Raw genomic sequence first — 18553 nt, 5'->3', positions numbered from 1 at the left:
TTGATAATACCAGAGCAGGGTTCAACCAAGGAGCCTTCTCTGCACTCTGTTCCCAAATACCATTCGGTTGAGGACTGCCTTGGAGGTGTGTCGGATAAAATACGGCCACGAAATCATGAAATGGAGATACAATGGTGGCCCTTCTCCGTCCTCATTGGAGTAGGTAGCTATGTCTTCGAAAGGAGTGAATGATGTACTCGGAAGACAAAATCTACCAAGGGTCTCTGCCTTTCGGTATTGAAAACCGTCATGCTCTAGAATGCCATATTATCATCTACAATAGGCATCTCAAGGGATTTCTTCATCATCCAGGTCATCCCCGAATCCGAAGCTGAAACCACCTCCGTTGGCCTCTGCTTGGTTTCCGCCTACTGCTTCCTCCCACTTCCTCTTTTTCTGGATGCTCTTCTTCTCTAAAATCAGAAGAGCCTGTTCTAACAGGTCCGGCTGTTCCTGGCGGAGTCGCTCAATGAACAATGCGTATGGATCAGCTACCTCTTGCTTGAAACCAGAAACTTGGTCTGGCTTGTCCTTTAAGAACAATATAACTTCGGAGAGCTGGTTCTTCGGCACGAAGTTTTGGGTCAGTGCGATTCCGCTTTCCAAATTGACCACTAGATGCCACCATCCACTAGGCACATGTAGAATTTCCCCCTCTTGGCAGATACCCTCCACGCAGTCGGGTGACCGACGTGCTTCTGCATGAAACTCGAGAAGCCATTCTGCGATGCTCAAGGGGCTGGTGACCTCGCTGCTGTCCTGCGAGACAATCACTCCGGGGACCATAGCCGTGGGTGGAAACATGATCCAATATTTCGCACCTTGGATCACCGCGTTCCATGCACTCGTACCGTTGGGGTCCTTATGGAAAGTTGATCCGCTCCGTTCAGGCCCGATGATGAGCCAGCGATGGGCAGGCCGTTCCTTTCCCAGAAGCTCGAACAAATCCGGGCCAAAGCACTCCGGCTTCCAATAAGCCGCCCCCTCCTCTTGGCCAATCGTGATCTTCATCTTTTCGGCGAACTTTTTGTCGAATAGGTAGAGAGGGCTCTCGTCGTCGTTATTGTTCATGTACTCGTTGTATATCGAAAAGGGCCAGTCAACAGCCTCTGCGCGGAACTCTACATCGTGGTAGCGTTTCGATATGGTATCGATAGTCCAGCTTTGGCAAACAGGCCATTTCTGGATGTATTTGGTAAGAACGAAAGGGGTATCGGTCCAGTTTTCAGAGAAGTCCTCGTAGGTCAGGGTTTCCATGCGCTGAATCATGTTGCGAGTTGGTATCCTTGAGGTAAACTGCTTCAAGTCTACATGGCTGCAGACAAAAGGTCTGTGTAGAACGTCAGAGAAGACATTTCTGCAATCAATGAGTGCTCGTTGCCCAGACGAGAGCTTAAGCTGGGTAGCTCTCCAAGATCCCTGCCATTTGCCCTCGAATTTTCCTGAGCTGTGAGATCTAAGGTTGCGTTAGTAAAGTCAATGAATTACGCATCAAGGTACATGATCACGGTCTAGTTCTCTGATCGTTCTAGAATAAGAGTCACCAGAAATGCCCGGTCGTGACCAGCCCTTATCTTAATCGGGCGAAACCAACGGAGTTGGTTGACTCTCTGTAAGTCACAGCGCTTGCCAATGAACACCAATAACACCCAATCCCATGATTTCCCTCCACTCAACAAAGTGTCTGACTTACTGAAGGAATAGCGTCTTCCACAAGTCATCCGACCGGCAGAATGCGTAGAGGAACCTGGAAGTGTAGCCTAGATTTCGAAGACGATCCTCATCGAGATACTCCAAAAGGAGCATAAGAGCCTCATCGGGCAAAATTTTCAAATATCCGATGTGTTTCCGAGCGTTCGGACGGTCCGAGAGATACTGGTTGCCCAGCGGTTTCACTCCTAAAGGATGAGTTGGAATTGACTCAGTCGATGTGACTGCATTTCCAACGGCCTTTGAGTCATAGTCGTCGAGGCTGGTGTTGTCAGCATGGCTGTTGGTCCGGCCATTGGATACAGTGCCATGGTGTGGCACAGATGAGGTATCGTTCGCCATGTAAGGTGGTAGGTAGGCGAGTTACTAGGATCCTTGAGTCAATGGAAGGACATTGACATGTGTATGGGCTGCTTTTGGCTAAAGGGAGAGAAAAAAAAATAGTGGCGGGGGTGACGTTGGAGAAACCAGACATGCAAAAAGGGTGAAGAATCTACCTAACAGTCTGAAGTCAAAGAAGAAGGGTGTGAAAATGAGACGAGAAAAAAGCTGTACAAGGAATCATGTCACTGGGCGTAGCGGCATCGCAGGTGCAGGTGGTACGAGGCGGGTGTTGGGTAGCAGCAGTGCGTGGCGGACACATGCTTCGATAAACATGTTCTGTGACTCAATTAATGCATGAAGATTGTCTAGATGAAAATCTGGCAGGCATTCCGCCACGATGCACCCTCGAGGGGGGACGGGATGGGCGACAAGGCAAAGAAAACTTAGCAGGCAAGTGCGGCTGCTGTGCCTTCTATCGTTCCTGCTATCTCCGGCCTTCCCAGCGCTGAGTTCCGCTGTCAGAAGTCTCCCATAGCTGCACTGCTAGTGGTCGCTCATTCACTGAGGAAGGCACGGCGGGTGTGCCCTAATCACCCATCCTGCCTGTTCCGTTTAGCGCCACCTCGCTTACCGCATAAATCGAGGGGCCGCCCGCCGCCAGGAAATTTTTTACGTGGTCAAGAATTCCTGCAGCTGCTGATAAAAACTTCGTCTCCCACCCCGAACAATCAACGTGCACCATCACCCCACGAACAACCAAACCAAACGCACCTTTTTTTCCTAGATTCAGTTCTACTCTTGCGTTTCGCCAAGAGTATCGGATCTAGTTGAGACTTTAATTCATAGACTTCGATTCGTCGACATATTTCGCAAAACTCTCCAACGAGACGTTTGCGATTTTCCAGCCCCTCGCCAAACCCCACCTTCGCGACGATATTTCTAGATCCCAAGCTGTGCTTGTGATCTAGATTTTTTCCACAACACAACCGCAATCATGGCTGACAAGGGTCTTGAGGATGTGCCTGAGGGTAAGTCTTGCGACAACATACGAGGAATCGTGGGCGCGGCAGTAGAAGGCTTCGTATTTCGACTCTGAGGTCGTCTACGAGTGACCGACCGACCGCCTCCCCCTCCCTCTCCCCAGCGCTTAGCGCATTATTTTTTGAAAGACGACAAGTCGCTAACAAATATCTCCTCTCAGGCCAGATCGAGTCGAACTACGATGAGACCGTCGACTCCTTCGATGACATGAACCTGAAGTCGGAGCTCCTTCGTGGTATGTTTTCCCGCGCTCAAAATTTTCGGGCGGAAATGCCCTCACTGTGGACCATGTTGCTGACTTTGCCTTGCCAGGTGTCTACGCCTACGGTTTCGAGCGTCCCTCCGCCATCCAGCAGCGTGCCATCATGCCCGTCATCAAGGGTATGTTGAATACCTAATTTCTTTTTCCGAACACCGTTGCTCACGCTTTGCCCAGGCCACGACGTCATTGCTCAGGCTCAGTCCGGTACTGGCAAGACCGCCACCTTCTCCATCTCTGTGCTCCAGAAGATCGACACCAACGTCAAGGCTTGCCAGGCCCTCATCCTTGCTCCCACCCGTGAGCTTGCCCAGCAGATCCAGAAGGTCGTTGTCGCCATCGGCGACTTCATGAACATTGAGTGCCACGCCTGCATCGGTGGTACCAGCGTCCGTGACGACATGAAGGCCCTCCAGGACGGCCCCCAGGTCGTTGTCGGTACCCCTGGCCGTGTCCACGACATGATCCAGCGCCGCTTCCTCAAGACCGACTCCATGAAGATGTTCGTCCTTGACGAGGCCGACGAGATGCTTTCTGTAAGTTTGGATAGACTGCAATTTTGGTCGATTACGTACTAACATTATTTTTCAGCGCGGTTTCACCGAGCAGATCTATGACATCTTCCAGCTCCTTCCCCAGAGCACCCAGGTCGTCCTTCTGTCCGCCACCATGCCCCAGGACGTCCTTGAGGTCACTACCAAGTTCATGCGCGACCCCGTCCGCATTCTCGTCAAGAAGGACGAACTTACCCTTGAGGGTATCAAGCAGTTCTACATTGCCGTTGAGAAGGAGGAGTGGAAGCTCGACACCCTCTCCGACTTGTACGAGACCGTCACCATCACCCAGGCCGTCATCTTCTGCAACACCCGCAGAAAGGTCGACTGGCTCACCGACAAGCTCACTGCCCGTGACTTCACTGTCTCCGCCATGCACGGCGATATGGACCAGGCTCAGCGTGACCTGATTATGAAGGAGTTCCGTTCCGGATCTTCCCGTGTCCTGATCGCCACTGACCTTCTGGCCCGTGGTATCGATGTCCAGCAGGTTTCCCTGGTCATCAACTACGACCTTCCCGCCAACCGCGAGAACTACATCCACCGCATCGGTCGTGGTGGTCGTTTCGGACGTAAGGGTGTTGCCATCAACTTCGTTACCGCCGAGGACGTCCGCATGATGAGAGAGATTGAGCAGTTCTACAGCACCCAGATTGAGGAGATGCCCATGAACGTTGCCGACCTCATCTAAGTAACGAATTCACGGATACACGCATACTTTCTCTTTGGAACGGAACAGGCCCTGTTGTCTGCTGAGATCGATCACGCACCGGATCTGGCACTGACGCTTGAGGGTGGATTTTACTCGAGATTCATCAGGACTTGTTTGTTGATAGATCGCGGAAGGCTACCTGGCGAGTCACAGGGCGTGGCCAGCTGACCATCTTCTTGGATGACTGCTGGACGCGCCCCGGCTCATGGGTGGAATTGAAAACTGGCTTGCATGCGGAACGGCTCACGAGTCTTTTGGCACCTTAATACCACGAAGGTGCGGCGGACTGGTACCTAAAAGAATCATTGGCAAGGGTTCTAGTTTTTGATTTTCGGTTTCCTAGTCTCTCTGTACGTAGGGGCCACGTCACGATGAATCTTCTCTTAAAAATACTCCGTGTGTCTTTCTTGTTCAGAGTGATTGTGTGAATTTGTGTCTGGGGATATGCTGTAGCAGGACGTCACAGCGAAATGCCCCAAACTCCTCTCTTGACACTCTGATCATAAGGCAGTATACCGCCAGGGTTCCAACGAAGGAAGCGGGGACAAGCATGCACGAGGCTGGGTACTTGGAAATGGCAGGGCGAATTGCTGCCACGACATGGAGCATCGCCCTCAGATGTTCCACCATACAGGCTTGCAAGTGGCCGGAGTCCATTCAGACACTAACTAATACGCAGTGCGTCGAGGAAACTGGGGCATTGAGCAAAGCCTGGCTGGGTCTTATCAAGGCACTTGGGAGAAACACCAGCCCATCGGACGAGGTTGGGCTGCGCCTCGTAGGCGGGCCGAGAATTCGATGTCTCTCTGGTCGCATTCTAGCGTAAGAAGAAGCTCCCAACGATCGTGGCTCGACGCAGCCCACGGTCGACCGTCTTGGGGGACTGCATTCCATCCTGGGCCTGAGCGTGAAGTTGAGGTGCTCATGGAACGAGGCGACGACTTTTCCTCTTTACTTTCCCTTACACCGAGTTTTGTGCTACAAGAACGCGGTTTGAGAATTCTACGAAAAAAAAAAAGACACCACGTTCATTCGCCTCACGTCAAATTCAGACTACGAGAAGGAAGAAAAAAAAAAAAAGCTCCAAAAAAATTGGTAGCTTCTCTTTGATTGAGCGTGTCATCCTTAGTGCAGGGGCCATGCTACTGTGAGGGACGTTAGTGATTGTTCCGTGATTCGAACCCGGAGCTCTTGGAATAAACTTACATCTTCTCTGTATCGTTTCAAATTGACCAAATGCCCGAAGGCGAAAGCTGAAGCCAGTTTAGCCCCCTATCAAGGCAGCAAATTGCGTGCCTCCAGGTCCGTGCCCCGAGCCTGAGGCAAAAGCCATTTCCAGGCTTCATCCTCAGGCCAGAGCTCAACAACCCCTCCTCCCCTTCACCTCAGCAAGAGAACCTGAGTGTCAGTGCCATCAAAATTTTGGTGGGGGGTTTGCAGCGTTTGCGGGACATTGGTCTTTACCCCGCCAAACACACCAAGACCCCGTCACCACCAAAGTCATTCCAGTCGAGACTCAATGTCGCTTACCACGACTAAAAGGATCCAGATCTCCTCGTGTTGCGTTTCAACCACTTGAGGATATACTCAGCATAGTGATCGTGATTTTTCTTTTATCGTTGATCACCCCGGAGACACCGGTGCAGTGCATCGGCGCGCAGACAACAATTTTTGTGGCCCGGCCGATGAGGGTTTCGAGTTGTGTGCGGGATGGACCTTGGTTGAGGGGAAGAAAAGTTTCATGCCCGGGGGATTTTTTTTTTTTTATCCGCTCCGGCTGGCTTACACCACAACAGAATCTCCCTCCCCTCCCCTCCTTGCCCTGGCCCTTCCGGCCTTTCCCTTCCTCCCTCTCTCCTCCGTCCTGTCAAGGGACCGTCTGAGGTGTTGGGGGGACCACCCCTGGGAACCCCCTTTCTGTTTCGTTTCGTTTTGGGCAGTTCATTAGGGTTGCAAGGAAGTGGGATTGAAACTTGCATTGAAACTACTGAGTATATGCAACTAAACGAAGAACGGGCCCCTTGCCATGGGGCGTGAGATGGGGAAACTGCCTCTGGGCGCACTTACATGGGGCTGCTTTGGCAGTGCATCTTCGGGGTTGTGTAGCCTCAAACCAACAACAATGCTTGGTCAAGTCCTGGCAATACTTTCTTTCAGGCCATGACTAAGGTATGACATGATAGAAACGCGGTTTATTGAGAGGCAGACCTGTGGAGTCCCCTCGCGAAGGCGGTAAATGTAGGCGCCATCAAGGACGTGGCGGTAGACGACGTACGGAGCACAGGGTTTTGGAGATCCTGAATGGCGTTCAGTCATCTCGCGCATCGGAAAAGAATATATGCTTGTTAGCAGAGACCTGACAGCTCGATAGCACGCTCTGATATTGCTCGTGTCTAAGGAAAAAGGATCGTCAAGAGTAAGATTATTCGAGGCGTGCACATCCTTCACAAACAGCTGCTAGTTCAAAATGCTATTCATCTATCTGTGAATCCAAGGTTGTACAATGTCGGATCTATCGTCAAGACATATATGCTTCAAAAGTCTAAGAAAAAGTGCTTACAAATATTATATCTGTCACTAGTCGCAAAGTCTGGTCAAATTCACAAGACAGGATATCATTTGATATCGGCCAAATGTTGCGCACCATGTTCTACAAATCACCACCAAAGGTTGAAGGACATATAATTTTTGGCCCAAACTGATCAAATTATACGAAACGAGACTTGCGGAAGGGGTTCTGGTTTACCTCTATAAGTACCAAGAGGTGTTTTGCCAGTTTCTCTTCTTGTTCCGAGTCTCTCCACTCCCAAGTTACTCACTTATAATGTTTGGCTCCTGGATGCTCAACGAACGAGCCCATATAACAACTAGAAACATCAAGTACTTAGCAGCACAACACCCCGGAGTCAAGAGCTGTGATTGCATGGCAAGAGATCGGACAGCTTGCATTTCGGAACTTCTGTTTGGGGGTATATGTGTCCTGAAATTTACGACGGACCATGGGCATATCTTTTAAGTAACACATCTGTTTTGATATTGAATCAGTAAAGGACTATAGCCGTTGGTCCTAAATCAATACAATATCCCACTAAATATGTATATGGGTTCGCATGTCAATCGACCGCCCATCTGCAACCACCCAACTTTACTCGGGCAGCTCACTCCTCATCACGCCGGCCAGGCGAGGTTTCCCTTTCCTTGCCCGATCTCAACGCCAAATAACCCCATGCCAGCTTGCGCCAATCATCTGGTCCCCGTCACACCGTACCACGAGAGGCCGTATAAATATTTCGTCACTACAGCAAAGAGCCACACACTTGTCGCTGATGAGCGCATGAGCTAGTAGGTTCTCACCTACTTGTCTAGCACGACAACGGACCGTTCCACCGCCTAGATTCCGCCGGCCCGGGCCTTCTCCAGAACATCTGGGGGCGGGAGGTACTCGGGGCCAAATGACAGCGGGAGAAGCTATTTATGATGATCAGATCAAGGGTTTGCTCAATGGCGCATGTTTTGTGAACTCACGGCTTCCAGTCTCATGACTGCATACTTTCCATCCTTGTTGAACATGAGAATGGGCGTTTCCAGGTCCACAAACTCACGGATGCTAACAAAAGAAATGTCAGCCAAGGGCCGCCTCGATGGTTCATGAGATCTTTCTGAAGGTTGCGGGACGAGGGCCAGGGTATCTTCAAGGGATTGACCTACAACTGCCGGCACATGCCACACGGGCTACACGGAGCCTCAATATCGGTGGCTACGGCGACAGCCTTGAACCCCCGAATGCCCTCCGTGATGGCCTTGCCAAAGGCTACTCTCTCGGCACACGTGCCAACCGGATAAGACGCATTCTCAACATTTGCTCCAGATGTGTACTGTCCGTCTTTAGACAAGAGTGTCGCTCCCACACGGAACTGGCTGTAAGGGCAGTATGCTGTTGCCTTTGCTGCCGTTGCCTTTTGGTGAAGCTCAGTTACCTCGGCTGGGGTAAGTCCGTACTTCTTGGCCGTCTCGGCCGTCTGAGACTCATTGGCAATATCGAAAACCTCTGGTGTGAAGCCCATATTGATCTTGAGCGGAAAAAAAAGAGGTGAGTAAGAAAATGAGTGATAGAACAAAGTTGTAAGATGAGGAGTCGGATGTAATGTGTGAGATGGATCTATGAACCTATGTGTGTAGTTGGACGACGGGTCCACGGGCTGCTGCTATTAGTTTGTTCTCGGCGGTCTCTACGGTGGGAACGCCCTCTGTGAGAGCAACTGGCATGCTCCATTTATGGGGGGTCCGGGTGCCAATAGCGACCCCCGGCCGTCTCCGAATTCCGTTTGCGTCTCCTCAAAGTAATCTTTTTGCTATCAGTTTTGGAACCAAAAACCCGCAATTGCCATGATACCTCCAATCCTCTCCCAACTATCGCAGATGTCCGTTTCCGCCTCCAAACTTCCTGCCTAGTTGGGCTGCTTACACTCATGACATTTGACCCCCGGATTGGACGGATATTCTCCCCGTATGACCATCCTTAGCATGTACGCCTCGACTTTCTGCAACCATTGGGCAACCCCGCAGTCCATTCTTAGCTGATTACATACCTTCAACGCCAACTTACGCCTTACCGAGGGGTATCGTAAGCGGGTTCATGGCACTAGGTAATCGATTTCCGTGAGCTAATGCCTTGGTTATGGGGTCACGAGATGTGCCTTGACGGGATACACTTACGAAGAGCCGCCGTCGACCACCAGGTTTGCTCCCGTGATATAGGAGCTGAAGCCCGAAGCTAGGAACCCGGCTACCCGAGCTACTTCTTGAGGGCTACCCGGTCGCTCGAGGCCTACGCTTGCTTCGGATGCCTTTGGATGACGGATGTTAGTCTATCAATCCAACGGGTCTAAGCTTCTTTTCTTCCCCCTCGTTTTTATTTATTTAACTTACTTCCTTTCCTTGCAAGGCCGCAGGCGGGAATTGAGAGTTCATTCCCTTCATATCGACCTGTAAGGTGGCACTGATCAGTACTGTTCAGCTCAGCTTGGTGAAGTAGGGCATTCTCACCCCGTTCAAATCTAGACCAACATCGATCTGGCCCGGAGAAATGCAGTTGATCCTCACTCCCGAGCCTTTGAGCACCGCAACGCCGGCCTTCACGACACCGAGCGCGGCGTGGGCCGCCATCGTGTAGCACGGCCCCCAGCACCCGCCGTACGTCGATGCCACGCTGCTGATGACGATGATGCTGCCGTACTTTTGGCTCTTTGGCGCCGCGTTCGGGTACGATTGCTTCTCCGTCAGTTTAGCCATGGCGGGGGGCGCATACTTGAGCGCGAAGAAGGGCGCCATGGAATGCGCCTCGAAGCACCGCTGGAGGTCGGCCGGTGTCGTTTCGTTGATGGACGGGGGCCCTAGCAGGCCTGCGGATGACACCCAGATGTCGAGGCGCCCAAAGGCGTTGAGAAGCTCGTCAATGAGAACTAGAGTCTCTTCTTCCTTGGCAACGTTGAATGGGTAGGGAATGATCTTGGTGTTTGGGTGCTCTTGGTGCACCTTGGTGACGAGAGGCTTAAACGTCTCGTCACTGGCTGTCTTGTCGCATGCTGGACCGTGTCATTCATTTTCTGTCATCGTTTTCACCACAAGATTCCGGTTTTAATCTTACCATATATAGAAGCGGCCCCATGCGCTGTCTATGTGTTAGTGACGCCCTCTCGAGACAGTGAATAAATTCCTACCTGCCAGCTCCTCGATGATGGCCCGTCCGACTGGCTGAGCAGCGCCTGTGACCACGCAGACGAAGCCGTACTGGCCACGATACTTAGTACACCATGCAAAGACTTTTTATGGCAACACTGACGCACAAGCTTGCCATCGGCGCGGTAGGGACTGAAGTCAACGGTTGTGTCCATTTTTACAATTTATGAGATAATGTGCCGATAAAGGTGAACCGTAACTACATGTGCGTGTGAAGGACAGAACCTGACAGTGTCTTCTCTCGGATCAAATAAGGGAAGGTAGGGTGAAATATTCAAATTCGATACAAAAATTCAGGAGCAGAAGAGGTAACCTCAAGTTGTGCCACACTTGAGGCTAGACTATGAGCGGCTCAAGCTTGCATGCCCAAACGGGCCAATGCCGTCACCAACACGCGAACTGAGATGATGCTTCTCCGAGGGAGTTGGCAGCCTTTACAGCTGACAGACTACGGAGGCGAGAATTCCTATGACCAGTGCGAAATTTATGCTGTTTTTTGATGAGAGATAAGGTTTTGCAACGTCAATCTAGACACCATCGACCCAGGTGTTTTTTCACTTCCTGACTTGAGAAACTAGTCTTTGTCTACGCTGTTCTTGAGCAGAAGGACATGGCACAACTCGGTCTGCCAAACCAACTGACCGTGATTTTCGTTACTTTGGGGTCGGCATTGACTCTAGCTCATGGTCCGCGCGGGGTGTCCATTGAATTTCGCGCCTACTCCCGATATCAGTGACGTTCAAATCATCTTTGTTTAATTGGACGATTCTGGTCTGAGGTCCGGACGACGGAGATGCTTATATCTCCCCCACCAACTTCTGCCGTATAGCAGCAAAACAATCGCCTGCCTGCCTTACAGGTTGGCCCATCATATGCATCTCGACAGTTGTTGGTCATCGTATGTGTTGACCGTCATGATATCCTATAGTGCTGATGACCCTGTTGTGATCATTGATCATGACTCTTGGCAACCTCTGCAACTTCCATATCCTGCTGATCCGCACTGGTCGAAGCAGTCAAGCTTCTAGAAGGCGAACAATACGTCGAGGTATCGCACGAGCTTTCTTTCATCCAATGTGACCCACTGCAAGGGGGGATACGTTGGTGTAATCTATGAGATTAGTTTGCTGTGTTGGCAGCGACGGTTCTGGAATGCCTTAGCCAACCATCGAAACCCATTAGAATTAAGCCCCAGCTTCTGCTGGTGTCAATGAGACCATTTGGCGCCCCACAACGAGAAGTGGAAGAGGTCCTCCTGCGGTAAGAAAATCGAGTATCGGTATGCCTGTCAGTGCTGGTTCACCTTTCCTAGAGAGACTGAGCTCATCCAGGGCTGAATTTCTCAAAGAACAATCAGTATGCCGTTCCTAGGACGACGCTGTCCGAGCAGGGCAAGAGACGCATTGACTACCCAAGGTCCGAAATCACGGACATTTGCAGGACAAGAAGGATGATCTGAACACACCCGCAACCGGGTCAACATTCTGGAAGGCCGGGAACCTCAACAAATATTTTACTACCCATATGAGACGATGCGACACAATAAAGTGCGACTACGCATGACTTAGAAGATGAGCGTAGCCTGACACTTTCGGACGATGCCATGGCGGTTTGCCAGTATTATGAGGTTTGCAGTTCGTATTATTTTGCCGGACGTTTGACCAGCTGTTGAAACATGAACGCTCATAACCAGGCTTATTTGTTTGATGAGCATTTGAAAGGGTAAGTGCCGGCCTCGGAACGCTTATGTGACAGCACCACAAGGAGGTTGTCTCGCACTCAGCTGACGACTGGTGTAAGCGAGCATGTCTGTTTGCTGGAGACTGAGCTATTCAATAAGCAGGCAATCACCAAGGGCGACTTAAATCCGATGGAGAATTGGTCCGCCGTTCCTGCGCAGCGCGTTGGATGACGATGACGGATGAGAAGCCCACCTCTACCTCTTGCCCCGCTTAGCTAAGATTCCCGTCGAGTGGTGGGGACCGGATTGTCGGAAATTGTTAATGGGCTACTTCTGCGATGCGTCGGATGCGTGGGATAAGAATAGGCTTCGAGGCGGGTTGGGGAAGGGAAATCAGGCTGAGAGAAGGCGCAAATTGTTATCAGAGACCCCTGGAAGGCGGACAAAGAGTTATTTCTGGGGCGATCAGGGTCCTACTGGTCCTCTAGGTAGGAGTCGAAGGACCGTCAAAGACCCCTCGGACCAGGTATGGACGGAGAGGACGGAGAGGCTGCAGGTATTGCATCATCAGCACCGCCACAGTGGCTGGAAAGAATTCCATGTTCTTCCATCGATTTCAATTTGGGGCCATTTGGGCGCGGGACATGCGCAAGGCGACCCGCCTTTGCAGCCTGCTTCTCCCTTTATTGTGAAAAATCCAGTGTCCCAGTGTCCCGTCACTAGCGCACTTCGGTCCATTCAGCCAAGGTACATTTCCACCGTACTCCTCCCCGCCAGGAACCTCACCCATCAATAACTTCCTCGCCAGCCCGGCTACAGATCTCCTCTCAATTTTTTCCTACTTTCCCCCCGCAACTACCTACCTCTTTCTAGTTTTACATCAGATACCCAGTTGCGCAATCGCCATTCTCGGCTTCTTTCAGAAAGTGAGTACCCTTCGGTGTTTCCTGCAGCGCAAAGCGAATTGGAGTTGTGTTTTTACCCGCCAAACTAAATCCGCCTTGCCTCTTTCTCCTGTTGAGACGGCTCTACCCCGAAGCCGCCCAAAAACGATGATTTTCTCTGTTTCGACTCTGTTCTGTTCGCATCACAAAAGCGGGAATGCGCAAGACGATACTGCAGACTTGGCGAACCATTTTCGATTCATTCAGCTGACTTTTGGTCGCCCAGGCCCCTCCATAGATTCCTATCCAGAACTCCGGTTATCGCCAAGCCTCAGATAAGGATTATTGTACCAACCAGCACGATGGTCAAAGAAACGAAGCTCTACGAAACCCTCGGCGTATGTTTAAACGGAAGTGCCCCTCAAAGAGCTGGGGCAGATCATTAATATTGGAATAGGTTGCGCCGACGGCGACCGAACAGGAGCTGAAGAAGGCGTACAAGACAAATGCCCTGAAGTACCATCCTGGTAAGCACCAACGAACCCGCCGCATCCTCACGGGCTTGCTGACAAGACTTCCACAGACAAGAACGCCCACAACCCCGATGCTGAGGAGAAGTTCAAGGAGATTTCCCACGCCTACGAAATTCTTTCCGATTCCCAGAAGCGCACTGTCTACGACCAATATGGCGAGGCTGGTCTCGAAGGTGGTGCCGGCGGCGGTGGTGGCATGGCTGCTGAGGACCTGTTTGCTCAGTTCTTCGGTTCCGGTGGCGGCTTCGGCGGCGGCCTTGGAGGCATGTTCGGTGGCGGCGGCATGCCTAACCGCGGACCCCCCAAGGCTCGCACGATTCACCACACTCACAAGGTCTCCCTCGAGGATGTCTACCGCGGAAAGATCTCCAAGCTGGCACTCCAGCGGTCCGTCATCTGCTCCAAGTGCGAGGGCCGTGGCGGCAAGGAGGGTGCTGTCAAGCGCTGCGCTGGCTGTGATGGTCACGGCATGAAGACCATGATGAGACAAATGGGTCCTATGATCCAGCGTTTCCAGACCGTCTGCCCTGACTGTAACGGAGAGGGCGAGACGATCAAGGACAAGGATCGCTGCAAGCAGTGCAATGGAAAGAAGACCATTGTCGATCGCAAGGTTCTCCACGTCCACGTCGACCGTGGTGTCAGGAGCGGCACCAAGGTTGAGTTCCGTGGTGAGGGTGACCAGGCCCCTGGCATCCAGGCTGGTGACGTGGTTTTCGAGATCGAGCAGAAGCCCCACAACCGCTTCACTCGCAAGGAGGACGACCTTCTGTACCAGTGCGAGATTGAGCTGGTGACTGCACTGGCCGGTGGAACTATCTACATTGAGCACCTTGACGACAGGTGGCTCAGCATCGAGATCCTTCCCGGTGAAGCCATTGCACCTGGTATGTCGAATCCTGTGCTGCCTTTATGTTCGTAATTACTAACCTACCTCAGACGCTGTCAAGATGGTTCGCGGCCAGGGTATGCCTTCTCCTAGACACCACGACTTCGGCAACCTTTACATCCAGTTCAACGTCAAGTTCCCCGAGAAGGGCTGGACAGAGGACCCCGCGGCCTTCGAGGCTCTCCAGAAGCTGCTTCCCGCCCCTTCGCTGCAAACCGTTCCTCCCCCTGAGGCTATGACCGAGCCCGCCGACCTCGAGGATCTCGACAACTCTTCCCAGGCTAGAGTCTTCGGAGGTGCTGGCGGTATGGACGAGGACGACGAGGACGGCCACCCCGGTGCCGAGCGCGTGCAGTGCGCTTCTCAGTAAATGACGTCATGTTCCGATGATATTGATATTACGAGCATCTCCGGCGTGGTAGGGGGGAAGGGGGCGTGGGCGAGATTTCTTTTCACAAACCCGTTCGACAGAACGAAATTGCATATTTTCTCCAGTCACGAATGGATGGACACGGCTGCATGAAAACGGCAAAGGGGCTCGCCGTTGGGAGACCGTTCTCAGATGGTGGGAATCAACCAGCCACGACGTCTCGCCTAGACGCCCGTGTCGGGTTCGTCGAGAATGGAGGCTGGATTCAAGTGGACCAGCACACAGTAACAGGGAAATCTGGTCCAGCGCGTGCTTATTCTCAAAACATCACTTGGCTTCTTTTGCTCGACGGACATTCGAGACTTGGTAGGAAGGCGTTCACGGTCATAGAGAGGATAATTCGCTGAATCGAATTGATGATAAACGTGCCTGAATTGCTTTTGCCCACCTGATATATGCAGTGCTCGCGACATGAATTGTAACGCAACTCCTTCTCATGTCTATTCTTTCGACGCAGGCTCGCCTTCAGCCTGCGCTTGTTCCTCGCCCTCGCCCTCCTCACCTTGCTCATCATCACCTCGCTTGCGCAAGTCCTCGGTATTGTAAAGTAATTTTCTCACCTGCTCGTGAGACATGTCGAACTCGGCCTCACTCACGCTAGCGTCCTGTATTCCAAGATCCTGAGAAGAGAAGGCGGCGCCGGTCCATCTGAAAGAGACGATACCGTTGGGTGCGGTGTCGTTCTCTGCCGGGTCAATGGTTACCAATATGCTCGTCATTGAGTTTTCGGTAGCAATCGGTGCTACGTGAAGCGGATTCCCAGGGAGCGAGATGGTCTGTACGTGTGAAAGGGTGTTGTCCTCCGCCAGACGAAGGACGAGGATCGCAGATACGCTGAACGTTGACTTAGCTATCATGGACTTGGTGTAAGAGATAAGAGTGACGAACCTTTCGCATACTACCAGGACGACAGGCACCTGCAAGCCATTCTCCGTGACATTGGCCGAGAGCAGCTGGGCAACAGCGACCTTGGTAGTTTCTTGTTCGATTTGCTGAACTTGCCCTAGGATATCGAATTTGGAAAGGACCTTGCCGTTCTCCCAGTCCCAGGCGAACAGCTCGCTGTCTCCACCTCCCGAGACCAAGACATCCTGACTCGGCAGCGTGAGCGCACTGATGAAGTTGGCGTGACCGAGGCAGAAGCCCTCGATGACGTGGGCGTGCGGCATGAAGCGCGAGACGCGGATGTGCTCGTCGCGGTCGGCCGTGATGATGTACCGGCGGGAACCCTTTGACGCGAGCGTCAGGGCAGTGAGCATGGAGACGTGGCCGATCTGGAGCGTGTGCTCGAACGTCGGCTGCTCCTTTGTGACGTCGCGCTTCGACTTTTGCTGCTCGCGGAGCTGGCTCTGCAGAGCGCGGAGGTTGCTCTTGGAGTGCACGGTGAAGGAGTTCGCTTCCGGCGTGAATGGTTTGGCAGCCGCGGGGGCCGTCTCGGAGGCGGCCTCGGGCTGGGCCGCGGCGTCGGAGGATTGTGAGGCTTCCGAGGGTAGTAGCGGTAGGGAGTAGACGTCGCCGAATTTGTCTGCGCTCAGGACGGTTTCGTTGTCTGGGCAGATGAGGACCGAACAGGGACGTTTAGGCATTTGTCTTTTGAGTTATGTGTTAAGGCTAATGTACATGACGGTGTAAGTCGGACAACGTACCTCTGGCCCAACTCCTTCAGGTTTCCCTTGCCGTCGTGCTCAAAGACCCAGAGAGACTTGTCATGACCCGAGATGGCCAATAGGTGACTTCCGTTGTTGGTGGTCGTCATGATGGTGATGACAGGGTAGTCTGGGACTCTCGCAAAAGCTGTGCCACGATTGTTTCGCTGGCCGTCCCGGTTGTTGCGCCTCATGTTCTTGGTTCCCTTTCTCCTATCTCTTTTCTGGTTTTCAGCCTTCTGAGGTTCACTGTCGACAACCATGGCATCGGCATCATTGGCTTCTTCCTGGGCCTCTTCCGCCTTCCCCTCCTCGCCGCTATCGACTCTCTGACGCTTGGCGGGAGGACCATCCTCCTCGTTGGCTGGGGTTGAAGGTGTGGGAACACCTGAGCTCACTTCAATCTCAACTTTGGCCGCAGCAGCCGACGCAGCAGCAGCCGCCGCCTTTTCGACGTCGGGATGCTTCCATGTTGAGATGTGAGCGCCGTCTTCCAGACTGAACGAGTGAATCTTTCCACCCCTGGCGGCAAAGACCACATTACCCGCAGGCTCGAGGCAGTTGTAGGGAACCTTCATCGTGAGAATGCGACTTATTCAGAGTTGTCCTCGCTCAATTGGCATGAGTTGAAGTTGCGCCTGCAAGGAACGTAGAACTTTCACTTCAGACTCATTGCATCTGAGCACATGCCCCACCACCGGATATCTGAGAGGAAAAAGAGCGATACAAGTTAACATGTATCTTTTTTTCCTCCAAAGCTTGGGCCATCAATCTGCCTGCAAGCTGCCCCGCGCTTGTCCCCCTTCGGAACTAGACCCACTCGGTTGCCCTGATGGGGGCAGCGGCGCCCGGCCGCAACACACACCGAAATTTCGTTTGGTGAAGCAAAAAGCGCAAATTCCGGGAACAGCCTCTTTTTTGCCTTTTACAACATCAACTTTTGATACCCAAATTCCCATCACCAACCAATCCCCAAAATTTCTTTTGCCCTTAAACAACCTGCCTTCGTAAATAAGAAGATATGGGGGGCAAAACTGCGAACAAGGCCGGCTACTTCGACAAGCTTAAGGGCTTGCTCGAGGAGTACAAGTCCATCTTCATCGTCACCGTCGACAATGTCAGCTCTCAGCAGATGCACGAGATCAGACAGTCCCTCCGTGGTGAGGGTGTCGTCCTGATGGGAAAGAACACCATGGTACGTTTTTTCACGACGCGAAGCTCAATCGGGCGGCTGGAAGAATTTCTCTCGCCAGCGCGTCCTCGGCCTCAGAAGAACGCGCGTTTGCTAACCAAAGTTTGCAATCTAGGTTCGCCGTGCCCTCAAGACCTTCATCCCCGACTCCCCCGAGTACGAGCGTCTCCTTCCCTTCGTCAAGGGTAACGTTGGTTTCGTCTTCACCAACGGCGAGCTCAAGGACGTCCGTGACAAGATTCTCGCCAACAAGGTCGCCGCCCCCGCCCGTGCCGGTGCTCTCGCTCCCGCCGATGTCTGGGTTCCCGCTGGCAACACCGGCATGGAGCCCGGTAAGACCTCTTTCTTCCAGGCTCTCGGTGTCCCCACCAAGATTGCCCGTGGTACCATTGAAATTGTGTCCGACCTGAAGCTCGTCGAGGCCAACACCAAGGTCGGCCCCTCCGAGGCCACCCTCCTCAACATGCTGAACATCTCTCCCTTCACCTACGGCATGGGTATCTCTCAGGTCTACGACGAGGGCAACTGCTTCCCCGCTGATGTCCTCGACATCTCCGAGGAGCAGCTCCTCAAGTCCTTCGCCACCGCTGTCACCACCATCGCCGCCGTCTCCCTGGCCATCAACTTCCCCACCCTTCCCTCCGTCATCCACTCTTTCTACAACGGATACAAGAAGGTCCTCGCTGTCGCCATCGAGACCGACTACTCCTGGCCCGAGATCGACGAGCTCAAGGACCGCATCGCCAACCCCGACGCTTACGCCGCTGCCGCTCCCGCTGCCGGCGCTGCTTCCGGCGGCGCTGCCGAGACTAAGGCTGAGGAGAAGGAGGAGGAGAAGGAGGAGGAGTCCGATGAGGATGGCGGCTTCGGCGGTCTCTTGTACGTTCACCCAACCCCTCTGCGCGTGTTGTCATTGCTAACCTCTTTACTAGCGACTAAATATGACGGGAAATCGGTGA

At 52.7% G+C, this 18553-nt stretch overlaps 7 protein-coding genes across 7 annotated transcripts; 3 read left to right on the top strand and 4 right to left on the bottom strand.

Annotated features, from left to right (window-relative positions):
- Positions 1 to 288: 288 nt before the first annotated feature.
- N0V96_002325 (uncharacterized protein) lies at positions 289 to 2052 on the bottom strand (the record flags this gene model as incomplete). Its single annotated transcript, XM_065756490.1, has 2 exons — positions 289 to 1456; positions 1694 to 2052. The coding sequence occupies 2 exons, from the start codon at positions 2050 to 2052 to the stop codon at positions 289 to 291; spliced, it is 1527 nt and encodes a 508-aa protein (XP_065614859.1).
- A 976-nt stretch (positions 2053 to 3028) lies between these two features.
- On the top strand, positions 3029 to 4579 carry TIF1 (translation initiation factor eIF4A; the record flags this gene model as incomplete). The annotated part of the gene is made up of 5 exons (XM_053187638.1): positions 3029 to 3062; positions 3236 to 3310; positions 3388 to 3456; positions 3512 to 3870; positions 3926 to 4579. 5 exons carry the CDS (start codon positions 3029 to 3031, stop codon positions 4577 to 4579), a joined length of 1191 nt encoding a protein of 396 aa, XP_053055142.1.
- A 3411-nt stretch (positions 4580 to 7990) lies between these two features.
- N0V96_002323 (uncharacterized protein) lies at positions 7991 to 8664 on the bottom strand (the record flags this gene model as incomplete). The annotated part of the gene is made up of 3 exons (XM_053187639.1): positions 7991 to 8068; positions 8126 to 8207; positions 8309 to 8664. 3 exons carry the CDS (start codon positions 8662 to 8664, stop codon positions 7991 to 7993), a joined length of 516 nt encoding a protein of 171 aa, XP_053055143.1.
- Positions 8665 to 9613: 949 nt separating this feature from the next.
- On the bottom strand, positions 9614 to 10494 carry N0V96_002322 (uncharacterized protein; the record flags this gene model as incomplete). The annotated part of the gene is made up of 3 exons (XM_065756489.1): positions 9614 to 10185; positions 10248 to 10271; positions 10443 to 10494. The coding sequence occupies 3 exons, from the start codon at positions 10492 to 10494 to the stop codon at positions 9614 to 9616; spliced, it is 648 nt and encodes a 215-aa protein (XP_065614858.1).
- A 2772-nt stretch (positions 10495 to 13266) lies between these two features.
- YDJ1 (Type I HSP40 co-chaperone) lies at positions 13267 to 14696 on the top strand (the record flags this gene model as incomplete). Its single annotated transcript, XM_053187641.2, has 4 exons — positions 13267 to 13302; positions 13362 to 13431; positions 13488 to 14324; positions 14377 to 14696. 4 exons carry the CDS (start codon positions 13267 to 13269, stop codon positions 14694 to 14696), a joined length of 1263 nt encoding a protein of 420 aa, XP_053055145.2.
- A 500-nt stretch (positions 14697 to 15196) lies between these two features.
- TRM82 (tRNA (guanine-N(7)-)-methyltransferase non-catalytic subunit trm82) lies at positions 15197 to 16980 on the bottom strand (the record flags this gene model as incomplete). Its single annotated transcript, XM_053187642.2, has 2 exons — positions 15197 to 16346; positions 16403 to 16980. 2 exons carry the CDS (start codon positions 16978 to 16980, stop codon positions 15197 to 15199), a joined length of 1728 nt encoding a protein of 575 aa, XP_053055146.2.
- Positions 16981 to 17423: 443 nt separating this feature from the next.
- Positions 17424 to 18533, top strand: RPP0 (60S ribosomal protein uL10; the record flags this gene model as incomplete). Its single annotated transcript, XM_053187643.1, has 3 exons — positions 17424 to 17597; positions 17710 to 18473; positions 18527 to 18533. 3 exons carry the CDS (start codon positions 17424 to 17426, stop codon positions 18531 to 18533), a joined length of 945 nt encoding a protein of 314 aa, XP_053055147.1.
- Positions 18534 to 18553: the final 20 nt, after the last annotated feature.

The sequence above is a fragment of the Colletotrichum fioriniae genome (assembly GCF_027942845.1).
Source record: "Colletotrichum fioriniae strain IMI 355084 chromosome Unknown scaffold_2, whole genome shotgun sequence".
Taxonomy (NCBI): domain Eukaryota; kingdom Fungi; phylum Ascomycota; class Sordariomycetes; order Glomerellales; family Glomerellaceae; genus Colletotrichum; species Colletotrichum fioriniae.
The sequence above is the reverse complement of the archived record's forward strand: the minus strand, read 5'-3'. Positions and strand labels throughout refer to the sequence as shown.